The sequence below is a fragment of the Argiope bruennichi genome, chromosome 4 (genome assembly GCF_947563725.1).
Source record: "Argiope bruennichi chromosome 4, qqArgBrue1.1, whole genome shotgun sequence".
NCBI lineage: Eukaryota > Metazoa > Arthropoda > Arachnida > Araneae > Araneidae > Argiope > Argiope bruennichi.
The window spans coordinates 679,482-692,752 of NC_079154.1; the positions used below are offsets into that span (position 1 = coordinate 679,482).

Sequence of the window (13,271 nt, forward strand, 5' to 3'; positions counted from 1 at the left end):
CAGATAAGGAAAACGAAAGAAAATTTTCATTACAAATCATGCAAAGTAACAATTTCAGATATTAATTTCATTTTGTTCCAAAATGTTTGACTTCTAAGTAAACACATTTATTCAAAAAGAGTAAAAGAAAATTATACTTTTAAGTATTAATCTCGCTTCCCTACCTGTTGGTATTGTTTTCTTTGAGGCATGTTCTATCAAATTTAGGTATTTGGGTTTGTCTCAGGCTGCAAGAAGATGATTTTTCAGTACTTGTTTGCTGTAACTGGAATTCTTGAATTCCTTTTTTCAACCAGTTATTTTCATTTTCTAATCCTTTTAATTTATGTCTTAAAGCATTAAGCTCTGTTAAAGCATCAAGAAGTTCATCGGAATTAGAATAGTAAGTTTGCATATTCTTTATGTCTTTGCTTAAATCTTCTGCCTGAAATAAATGAAATAATTTTGAAATTAAAATCTAACAAGCAATAAAACAGAAAATATTGAAATACATCATATAATTAGAATTTGCAAAAAATTTTTGCATTTAAAAATTGCAACAATGACAGAATATCAGAGATGTCCCTCAAATCTGGAAAAAAAAAAAAATTCCCTGTATGTATATGGAATCCAACATTATAACTAACATATTCTTGAGTGCTGTTAGCACTCATGTGTAAGTTATAATTGAAAAATAATAGTATATCAAAAGAATGTATACATGCAGAAATTTATTCATTTATTGCCTAGAATTTAGCAAGACAAAATTAATATATTAAGAAAGGGGACACTGATCACTTCTCATGCTTTCATAAGTCACACAAAATTAAGAATTAGGGTAAAATAAAACATAAAATATCATTTTGGCTATCATGATATAAATATAATGATTACTTCACAAAATATCACAAAGCACGATTATATTTTTATTTTCACCATATAGTTGGGTATCCCTTTTTGCAACTTATGCACCTTTTTCAATTTCATTTCTTTTTTTTTTTTTAATTTTTTTTCTTTTGTAACAATTTCATTTGCAATGCTGCTTAGCATTTGTCGAATACCTTTTCTTTTCACTGAATTTTTTTTCAGCTTTTCTAAAACTTCACGAAACCTTGCACATGCCAATTGAGTATACTGAACAAATCTTTTGAAATTGAAACATTTAAAATACCTCTATAAAAGTTTATGACATCATACACAGTTCTTAGATGAATTAAAGAATGTTATTTCACACTTTAAACAAGCATATTCTTTTTGATATTAAATCCACTTTTTATAACCCCAATGCTATGTGACAACTTTAGAATTTATTTTTTACAACTTCCCAATAATCAGGAAATTTTTTGGACTTCAAAAAATTAGAATAGAAATCTAACAGAATTTTTTCATAAAATGAGTCCAGTTGTTCGTTGTATTCAATTTTTAATTATTTCAGCAAAATTTCAAATTGGATTTTTGCACATTCTGAGCACGACTGGGAAAATTTGTGTTTTTGAATAAAGAAGTTGAAGCAAATTAACTGTTTTTCACAGAATAATGTATTGGTGGATTTAAATAAGGTAAAGCTTTTAAAAAAAACAAAATTTTTAAACATATACTGTAAAAAGCCTTTTTTATTGTTTGCTTCAGTAGCACCACTGGTAATCAAGAAACTTGTAGTCACTATTCCAATATCGATATTTTTTTCTCAGTCTTAGATTTTTTGTATCACCATGTTATATCAAAAATAAGCTGCATAATACTTTTGCATCTTCGATGCCGATTCTTTTGACAGTATTCTTTATTAACTCTTTAATAAGAAAAAAAAAAAAAAAAATCCAGATAAAAAAGGCACCATTAGTTCAGCCTTCTAAAATTTATTAAGAAATGACAGAAGAAAATTAGCAATATAACAGAAACTAATTTTAGCCAGAACCAATTTATCCTGAGATGTTTTTAATAACATCACTTATAGCTACTCCAGCAGTTAAAAAAAAAAAAAAAAAAAAAAAAAAAAAATTGAAATCTACATATTTCTTTATTTTGTAAATAACTTTTAGAACATATTCGAGAACTCTGACATTTTCTCTCCAGAGCAAATCCTTAATGAAAATTCAGAACCTGTAACTTCCAGGAAATCGACACGTCTAACAGAACTCTCTTTAAATATTCTATGAGTAAAAGCTTCTTTATATCCATATTGAAATGCTTTACGAATTATGTGTAGTTTACAAGTACCTAGATTGATAAATTTACAGTAATTTTGGCTTGAAAGTTCTTCTTTGACCAGCTTTAAAAATTTAAATTTGGTCCATCCATACTAATTTATAAAAGTAACTAAATGTTCAAACTTGTTAAAACCTCTTTAAAATTCTCAAAGAGTTCTTGAGCAATGTTATGACATAAAATATGAATTCCAATATCTTGTAGAGACTTTGTCGGTTGATTCACACCAATATCTTACAATAAGATTGCATTTGAAACAGAATTCAAAGCTTTGTCGAAGCATTCAGAAATCTTTTATTGTTTAAAAATTACTTAAGAGACCATTTAAAAAATAAAGCTAATCTGTAACAAATAATGTACAATATTTTTATATGACCTTAGGTACACTTTTTGTCTGTTTCACTATCAGAGAGCATATGTGAAAATATTTCCAATATACCATTAAATGAATTAAAGAGTGAATGTGGCACAACAAGTTTTAATGCCCACAGAAGCTCGGCTTTAAATTATTGTTCTTGAATTGAAAAGTTCGAAATTGATTTATTTTCAGATTTTTTTCATCTGCTGTATTCCTTTAGACACTAGTCCAATATTAATTATAACTTTTTTTGAACAGGTAGGCATTTTCTCACAATTTCTCAAATAATAAACAAATGGTTCAACAAGCTCCTGTTAAGTAACTAAACACCAATGCTATTATGGCCAGAGAAAAATTTTCTATTCTCTCACGCATCCTTTTTAGATGCAAATTCAGAAAATCTGTAATTTTAAGGAAAGGGAACAATCGTCTCTGAAATCGAAATTAGACTGATCTACATAGGAAAGAAAAAGAAACGAATAGAAAAGGGGTAAGTTTCCAAGATAATGGAGTTGTTTAAAAAGATTACAGCCACAGCACCAAAAATTACTCTTGCAATGTTCATAGATCAACATTTTTGATGCTAAAAGGGGAGGGCTAAGAAGCTGAAAATTCCCTGTTCTGTCTGTGCCATAGCAACCCTGTGGAAGGAGGATGAATGACTAGATGTTCAAATATCAATGTTAAAATTTTATATGCACAAATAAAGGTTCAAAAATTATTTCAAGTAATTTACCAAGAAATATATTTTAACCACTAATACTTACTTCTTCTTCAAGATTTCTGTTTTGCTCTGCCAATTTTTTAATAGTCTGCTCCATCTGCTCAGAAGAAATGACAATTTTACTATACTTTTCTTCCAGTTGCCGATATTGTCTTTTTATTAATTCATACTTCCATTTAAAATTTTTGTCCAATTCCATAGGCTGTAAAGCAAAATGAAATGAAATATTTTAAATATATTCTTTAATTAGTTTTTAATAGCCATTTGTGCATAATGTAATAATAATGAAAAAAATGTTTTAGTATCTATTTCTAAAGTCGCTTTTAATTCAGTTTTACAATCATGTTAATATCACATTCAAATAGGCTTTCAGCTCTTCCTAAATTAATGAATAATTTGATATATGGCTTTGCCTATTAATAAACACAGACATTTTGATATTTTCTTGAAGTTCCAAGTAAGCTGATGAAAATAAATTTGTTTTTGTGTACTTTAAAACATGAATGCTTTCTAAATTTAAAAAAGAAAAGAAAAGAAAAAAGAGTATTGAAAATAGAAATTAATAAATCTGCATCTATTTAAAAACTCATGAGAAGGCTTAGTTTTATAATAAATCAAACATGGAATACTCATATTCTACGTATCACATTTAAAAAAAAAATACTTTAAAATATTTGGTACCAAAATATAATCGTATTTTACAACTGTTAGGATAATTATAATATGAAAAATAAATGCTTCATGCATTTTAATTAATTTTATAAATCATTTTAAAAAATAATAAATATCAAGTTATATTTTAAAATAAAAGTTCATACTTTAAACACTGATATGACAACATACCTTGGATTCATTTTTTACTGATGTGGAAGAATGCTGTTTCAACTCTTTTTTTAACTCTTCAATTTCTTCTGTCTTCTTTAAAATAATGTTTTTAAAGTTAAAAATGACTTCATTTGTCTGAGTTTTAATATACTGCAAATCAGCTAAGACACTTTGAGAATGACTATTTCTTTGCTTGATAAAAGTACTTTCAAATACAGACATATTAGACATGGTGTCAGGTGAAATAACTAGAGATGCTTCTACTCCTTGACAGGAATCGCCAATAGTTGCAACTTCCTTTATAGAATCTTTAATAATTGAGATAAGTTGACAAATCTCCATGTCATCTTTATGATTATTAATAAGTGCTCCAAAAAATAAACCCAGTTGATCAAACACATCTGTTTCGAATTCTTTTTCAGAATTATGGGTCCAATGAACCACCGATGCCAACAAACTAAGTCTTAATTCTTCAAAGTCAGTGCTCTCAGGATAACTTTGAACTGCACATAAAATAATGTTGAGTATATTAGTAATAAAATGGCAGGCACCTTTCAAAGTATTTCTCAGTTTTTGGAGTTCACCACTAATATTTGAATGTGCATTATCATTCATTTTAAGAGTTTCATTTTCTCTCATTAGAGATTGGTTTCTGTTATATTCAGCTTTAACCTTATCCATTACATCTTTAAGATTTTTAGATAGAGTTTCTATCTCTTGTGTTAACTGCTTTTCCCTTGATTTAAAATTGGCTATTTCTTTAGTTAATTCACAATTAATATTTTTTACTTTTTTCAATTCAGTTGATGATTCTTCCAGTTGTCGAATTAAGTTGGAAATTAAGTTTTTGTTTTTATTCAGTTCTTTTTCTAAAGAAGTATTTGAACTGATTGCATCTGTTAAAGATCTACTTAATTCAGTACACTTTATTTCAAAACATGTGCTCTTCTCTTTCTGTGTCTCAAGTTCCATTTTAAGGTGATGAAATTGTTCAGTTAAGTCATTTCTTTGGAAATTAGCTTCTGATAACTTTCTCATTATTTTCTCTTTTTCTGTTTCAATCAATTTAAGTCTTTTGATTTCTTTCTCCAACTGAGACTTCTCAAACATCAATTCATTCAATTGATGCTTTAAGCATTCTTGTTTATCAACCACTTTTGTTTGAACTTTTAAATTAGAATTTTCTTTGTCAAGTTCTGTAATTTGCTTTTGCAGTTGCTCAATAATTTGATGGCATCTTGAAAGGTCTGAATTCTTTTTTGAAACCACTTGTTCATGTTCTTTTGTCACAGTTTTTAATAAAATAGCATTCTTTTCTAGAGTTTCCTCTTTGATCTTTAACTGATTAATCATATATTCATTATCAAGCATGAGCTTTTCATATTCTTTTAATTTCAACAACAAATCTTTATTTATTTTCTTCTCATCATTGTACTTTTGAGCAGACACAGAAATTTCTTGTTTAAAATAAACAATGTGCTCAGAAAGACTCCCTAATTCTTCAATAATACGTTGTTTCTCCATATAAACATTTTTCAGCTCTTCTTCAATATTTTCGATGGTTAAAAGTAAAGAATTATTGGATTTGGTCAGAGAATCTACTTTGGCTTGCAATTCATTGATGATAGTTTTTGATGTTTTAACCAAATCATCAGGTACTGAAGAATTATCAAAAGAATGAGATAACATGTGTTGATCAATTATTTTCTCTTCTTCATATTTAGAAATCCTGCTATTTAAAAGATGAATTTCATTTCTGTATTTTTCACATTTTAACTGGGTTTCATTCAGTTGACAGGAATTTTCATCCAAAGTGGCCTTAAGTGAAGCAATTTCTGTGTCTTTACACAGAAGAGAACATTCAAGTTTTTCCTGATTAACAGATAGTGATGAAATTTTTTCTTCCCATATATTTAGCTTAGTCTTATATTCATCAATTGAATCCAAAAGTTTTGTGTTCTCAGTTTCAAGCTGCATATTTAACATATCCTTTTCAATGACAGACTGTGACAAATTTTCGTACCTCTCCTTTTGCTTCTGTAAATCGTATGTTACATTCTGCATTTCATTCTTAATAGTTTCTAATTTTCTATTATACATGTCAACAGTCATTTCTAGTTCTGAATTTTTATCTTTCAATTTTTCATAAAGAGATTTCTGTTCATCTTCATTTATTTTTAGTCCATATACTTCTTCTTCCAGTCTACGCCCAGCACAAATTAATTTGTCAATCCATTTCAAGCAATGATGCAAATTAAGTGCCTCGTGAGATGAATTATCAGACATACCTTCGTCCATTACACAGTTTTCACAAAAGCATGTTTCAGCAGAGAATTCTTCTTGATCCAAGTGGAGGTTGGAAAATAAACAATTTTCAGCATCATATTTCTTAAAGTAAACTAACATTTTGCCAACATCTAAAGCCAAACTTTTGAATTTTTCTTTTTCACGAATCGTTTCTCTTAGGTCTCTCCCTATCTCTTCTATGGCGGTATTGAGTAATCTTTGTTTCTCTTTTTCAATTTTTAAAGATTGTTCCAGATACATTTCACTTGTCTGGACTATCATGTCTTTTTTTGTGTGCTTATCTCCTGACTTGGCATTTCTTATGTCACGTTCACATCTTTTGTGTTTATCCATATGCTCTAACAAAGTTATCATCTTTTGAACATCACATTTGTCTATTCCTAAAATATTGCAATGATGTTTCCAATAACAAATATCATGCACAGCTATATTTTCTAAATTTAAAACATCTACACAATATTTACTGACAATATGAAGCATTGGGGACGATGGTTCTAACAAAGAAAGGTAATTCTTCATTTGAAAAGCAGACATGGAAAAATTTTTGGATGTAGCTTCAGTAAAATCACTTGAATTGCAAAACTCCTTCCCTATCTTTTCCATTAAAGACATAGTAAAATTCAAGAATAAAGGAACTTCTGGAGCATTTAATGCATCCAAAGCTTTCTTAACAGCTTGCTTTCTTGAGGAGAACAAGCTGTCCAATTTCTTTGAAGAAGCATGTTTAGGTTTTAAATTCCAATGAACTCGTTGAAATTTTGCTTGATACAATATAAAGCCAGTTCTTTTGATGACAGGTAAGTGAAAAGTATTGCTTTGGATATTAGAATAATTACTGAAAAAAGCAGAATGCTGATTCACAAGAGATGAATCTCTTTCAAATGTTTGTGAAACAGAGAACAGTATTTTATTGAAAGCATTGTTGCACAGATAAAGGAAGTCCTTCAGTGAAAAACCAAAATTCCCGGGGAAGACTTTGACCAGTGCAACTTTATTAACACTATGAAGTATATGAGCAACTAAGCTTGATTTTAAAATATTACAGAAACAGAACATAAATTTTTTCAAAAGTTGAATCTTGCTCAATTTCTTTCTGAAAAATAAGAATATTTTCCACATTTCATTCAGCTGTGAATGATCAACTAATTGATAACAGCACAGGAACTAAAATAAAATTAAAAAAAAACATTTGGTTTAGTTCTATGCTTACAAATGTCTAAACATAATCAGTAAAATGAAATATTAATTTTCTTAAAAACATATTATATCATCACTTTTCTATAAATTACTAAAAAAAAGATGGCTGTTAAATTTTTTCTTCTAGTGATACAACAGAGTGCAACGTAATAAAAAAAAATTACAAAATACTCACCTTACAGCTTTCTAATTTAGATATCAAATTATTTTCCAAGCCATAAATTTGATTTAATGTATACAATGAATACTTTTCCAAAGCAATTGAAAATTCTCTCTCTGGAAGTGAGGAAAAAGACTTGAATTCTGGAGAATAAAATGTTGAAATGCTCTTAATTTCAACTCCAGATTTATATCCACATCCTTTTTCTGTAGGAATGCTGGTAAATGTTATATCACCTGTATACTGGGAGGAGGAGAAAATATTTCAATATCAGTAAAATTTAGAGAATTTCCTAAAATAAGAAATTACCAATTTGGCCAGACAACAATACTAATTAAAAAATAGAATTTAAACAGTAACAAATTTTCAAGAAACACAAAATTCAAAGATGATAAATTTATCAAAAAGATATACAATGTATCTCAAAATGATATGACCCTTCTTTATTTTGACACAACAATTCAAAAATTGATGCAATAATCAAAGTAACAAAATTTAACCATATGGAACTAAAACAAATTTATTACAATATAAAAATATGCTATTCTAAAAATACAAGGTCAATGAAAAGATTATATAATATATATTGTATAAGATTGAAGTAATTTGCATCTCCCACACCAGATGGTGCAACTTTTTGTAACAGCTGTTTTCTTCTTTTTACTTACACATATGTAAATGAATAGTTTCTCTTCTGTCTCATAAGGGAGTGGTAGTGTCAATTTCTTTATCTCCTTTAATGTAGCATAACTTCCTTTGAATCAGGGGCCAGACCATTTAGAAAGGTCCAATCTATGTGTATATTTACATTTCTCTCCCACTTTGCTTTATACATTGTTTTTTGGTGCCGAAACCCGAGAAGTTATGATTTTAAAGAAGAATTTAAACATCTGTTATGGGACGCTATTCATCATACTACTCCATCACTAAAAAGGTTTGTCGATTACTGAAATAAGTTTGCAAAGATTCGAATTGTGTGCCCTTTCCATAGTAATCGAGTGTAAAATTAAAGGGAAAAAGTTAAATGGACATTGAAAAATTGATTAGGGAGTGAAACAAAGTTCACTCGTTAACAACGAAGTTAATTAATATTGTCACGTTTATAGGCTTAAGAAGAGAACACTCTTGAACAATATCAGTTTATTTAAAATAAACCAAAGACCTCAGTTACTATAAATCAAGCTCTTATATACATATGTAGAATGTTCTAGAACATTCCTAGAACTAACTGAAGAAGAAATGACGTACAAAGATTAAGGAAATTATAATAATTGAATATTCCAGAAATTTCTGGAAGAGCTGAAAGGAAAATAAATAAATAAACAACAAATTTATTAGGCGAGGATCGAACCAGCAATCTCTTTGCCCGCAATCCGATGTCTTATCAATGAGTCACAGAGACATGTGGCTAGCTTCGTTGCAATATTGTGGAAGAGTTGCTCAAAAATTCTGAGTTAGATGAACATCAAATAGATGTAGCATTAGAATAATTAAAATGCAGACCTGAGACATGCATACAACAAATATTCCTACGGAATGAAAATTCCTTAAAAGATAGTCTATGATATTATTAATCTTAAATTACAAAGTCTTGAAAACACTAAAAATTGAATTCTCTAGAATTTGAAGCTCTGGATATGAACACAATTAACTGGCAGTGAAATAAACACCATAGATAAAGTAACACGCAAGTCTCTAGAAAAAAGGGGGATCCAATCAGTTGATCAAGAGGAGGTGAAAAAACAGATCCTCACAGGTGGTGAAATCTTTTGGCCACTGCAACCAGGGAGAATATAGACGATGAATAAACATCTGTTTTTAATAGAAACTACATTTGGTCCAGGGGGCAACCAAAATACAAAAGAGGGGAGATTCCCGAGGTCAGGATAGGATATATAGGACAGACATTTAAATGCTTTTCTCAGCTGGAATTGTTAGGAATTTATGACTGTGAGAATTCAGATGAAAGGAAGCATAATGAGTTAGTTTTACAATCCTTTGAAAGGGGGTTAGAATTGGTTGGCGGTAGATATTTTACAGCTCTCCTATAGAAATAGGATTTTGATAGGTAGATAGGTTTTGATAAATAGCCTTTTAGCAATAACTTTCATGTGGCTCTTAGAAGATTAGAGTCGCTAATAACCAAGATGGGAAAGGATCAAGGGTTGCATAAAAACTATGATTCTATAATTAAGGAGCAGTTGGATCTAGGAATAATCAAGCTTTGTAATTTAAATGAATTGGAACAAAATTCTTATTGCATGCCACATAGAACTGTAGTTAAAGAAAAATCAGTGAAACGACAAAGGTTAGAATTGTTTATAATGCTTCTTCCAAATAGGATAACTTTTATTCTTTAATTGATTGTTTAATGCCTGGACTTAATTTGAACCCAAATATTTAAGACTTTATCATAAATTTTAGAATGCATAAAATTGCTCTTTCCGCCTATATTGAGAAAACATTCTTACAAATGAAATAGAATAAAAGGGATTTTTTTTTGGGGGGGGGGATTTTTATATTTTGATGAGATAATGATAATGAACTAAAATGCTATAGAAGGACATGTGTGCCATTTAGGGTAACTTTCAGTCCTTTTATTTTAGCCACAATAAATAAAGTATAACATTAAAAAAAATTAAAAAAAAAAAAAAAAACTCTGTCTTATGAAATACTTGATTGAAATTGTGTTTATGTGGATGATTATTCTATGATAGGGATTCTTTGGAAATGGCACATCAACTATCCATTGATGCAATGAACATATTTTGCGAAGCAAGAATGAAACAAAGAAAGTTTCAATATAATTCATATATAGAGCTAAAAAATGTTTGGCTAAAGGATAATGTTATTTCTAATATTGATAATGATGATCGGAACGTTCTTGGCTTGATTTGGAATGTTAAAACTGGAAATTGATGATATTTTAAAACTTATTCCCAATTTAAAATGGAATAAGCAACACATACATAAGACTGTTGCTAAGATATTTGATCCGCTTGAATTTATTTCTCTATTCTTAGGTAGAGTGAAATGTTTAATGCAACAATTATGGAAGTTAGGTTTAGAATTTGATGATATATAGTACCATAGAAAGTCAGGCAAAAGTGGGTGGAATGATAGAAATAGAAGCTTTGAAATAGTTCTCTTTTGAAGGAATATTTTTTTAGAGTTATGATGTCGATAAAATTGAGATTTACATATTTTTGGACATAATTATTACAGCATATGGTGCTATGGCCTATATCAGGTACAAAACTACTTTCAAGGTAAAATTTGTTATGCCGAAGACACAAATGGCTCCTGGAAAAAGAAAACTTTACCACATTTGGAACTTCTTGGAGCTTTTGTCGCTGCTCATACAACGAACTTTTAAAAATATCTTCTACACATTTCAGAGTCAGACATGCTGAACTGATTCCAGTATAACATTGTATTGGTCTCAATCTGCAGTCTCTTCAACTAGTTTGTTCACAGATTTCTGCAATTTAAAAAAATCTTTTCTTCAATTTTAGTCTTTATTTTAAATCATTTCTTTTATTTGCTGTACGTTTCCCTTTCTTATATTTTTCACCATTTTGGGAGTGAAATTATTATGTGTACATTTCTTTGCCACAATCAGAGTGGGTATTTTTCAGCATATAATATTCTTTCGCGAATTGAAAATTATATGCTACATTACATTTTTTAAAAAAATTCAGTTGAAATCAAATATTGCACAGTATATATTTCTTCAATAAATTTTTAAACTTCAATATTTTTATTTAAGGAAAACTCCCTTTCAACTATGCCTTGGCTGTTAGACTGCATAATCAAAATCTTGATTATTTCCCAAAATGACTGATAACTTTTTTACCTTTTCAAATTTTTGATGAAAATTCAGCAATTTTTTTGGATACTGCAAACTTTGCAAAATTGAAAACACATTATTAAAAAAGTTGTCCAATTTTATTAAATTAAAATTGCATTTCTTTTTTTTTTTTTTTTTTTTTTTTTTGTGGACATTTGCAATTAATAAGAACAGAAGGAATGACATTCATCTAGCTGTAACAAGTTTTTTTTTCTTCTTGAATCTGAGCATCTGAATCTTTTGGCAAGATTTTTTAGAATTTTGTCCCTGAAGAATCCAGTATTAGCTTTTCTATTATCTACAGAAGAAACTTTATTTGGAGGGGAAAATGCTATTTACAGATTTGTAAAAAGTGAGTGAATAATTTTGGTTAATGATGCGAAAAACCTCTATCTGACATTGCTGCATTTAGAGTTTGATGTTTTAAACTGACCCTGTCAACATATAATACATGCTTATTTCTAATTTTGAATGCTCGTTCAAAAGTAGCTGCATTCTCTAAATATCTGGTTCTCCAAAAATTCAAAAGAAATTTCCCATTATCTAAAAATCTGAAGTATAATCTTCTCTTCTCAATAAAGAACTTTTGAATAAATAATACACATTAGATAATATGAGGTTCAAAATCCCATACAAATTAAAAATATCCATATTTATTAACAAAATTGAAAATTCTTTTTGAATTTCACAGTTTGATCAAAAATGTTCAATTTCTTGATGGATTATCCATTGAGATAAATGCAATTATTCTGAAATCGAATTTTTCTAAAAGAACATGAAGGTCTTACAAAATATTCTTGGCTGACCCATTTAGGTTGAAGCTACCTAGCTACTTTGTTTTTTTATTTAATTCCAAAACACAAAGTATAAATTTTATTGTCAGTTTCAAGGATTAAATGAATGAAATGATTCATCAAGCATTAGACTATAGACATTTTGATCAGGCAGAATTAAACAGAAAGCTCTCAATGTATGAAACAGTGCCAAATGCATATTACAGCAGCTATATTAATAACTTTCCCACATTTCAATTCTACATCTAAGGCAAAACAATATTATTTCCAATTGCTTGGAAGGCTGAAAATTCCTTCCTTATGTAATAATCCTGCTTGCTGCACCCCTTTTACCCTTCTTTCAAACTACACGGAGAGAAGACTGGCGATTCAAAGCTCTCCCATATCAACAATTCTTTAATATCAGTGGAACTCTCGAAAAACAAGGCAAAATCAAAAGTCCAGTCGAATTGTTAAGAAAATATACATTGTTGGGAAAAAAGAAAAAAAAAACAAACAAACAAACAAAAAAAAAAAAAACATAACAGCCATTTTATTGGTTTTAAGTTGTGGAGACAGGTCTTTTAAATTAGCATTCAAAATGTTACTGGATTATGGGTGCAGTGAGAAAGCAAGCTCATCAGTTTCCCACCTTTAAATAAAAAGCTATAAATCCGAGAGAAAAATTTCAAAAGGGACATAAATATTAAAAAAGGTCTTTATAATGAGATATCGAAGGTTAAGATAGCTTAATTGTACCAAAAATAAATTTTTAAAGTGAAATTTTTGTGATTCCATTTAAAGCTGTGTTAAAAAGAAGGAAATGAGTAGTAAAAATTTTATATTGATTCTCCAATCGAAAAAATGTTCTACAATTTCAGATGATATAATAT

At 28.9% G+C, this 13,271-nt stretch overlaps 1 protein-coding gene across 4 annotated transcripts in view; it reads right to left on the reverse strand.

The window, feature by feature from the left end:
- LOC129965411 (centromere protein F-like) overlaps window positions 1-13,271 on the reverse strand; it is a 158,227-nt gene that overhangs the window by 8,231 nt on the left and 136,725 nt on the right. For all 4 annotated transcript variants that reach the window (XM_056079265.1, XM_056079266.1, XM_056079264.1 and 1 more), the window contains 4 exons: window positions 7,771-7,998; window positions 4,110-7,562; window positions 3,310-3,468; window positions 165-424 (listed from right to left, as the gene is read on the reverse strand). In XM_056079265.1, the coding sequence (XP_055935240.1) occupies window positions 165-424; window positions 3,310-3,468; window positions 4,110-7,562; window positions 7,771-7,998 (4,100 nt within the window). The remainder of the gene's footprint in view (window positions 1-164; window positions 425-3,309; window positions 3,469-4,109; window positions 7,563-7,770; window positions 7,999-13,271) is intronic.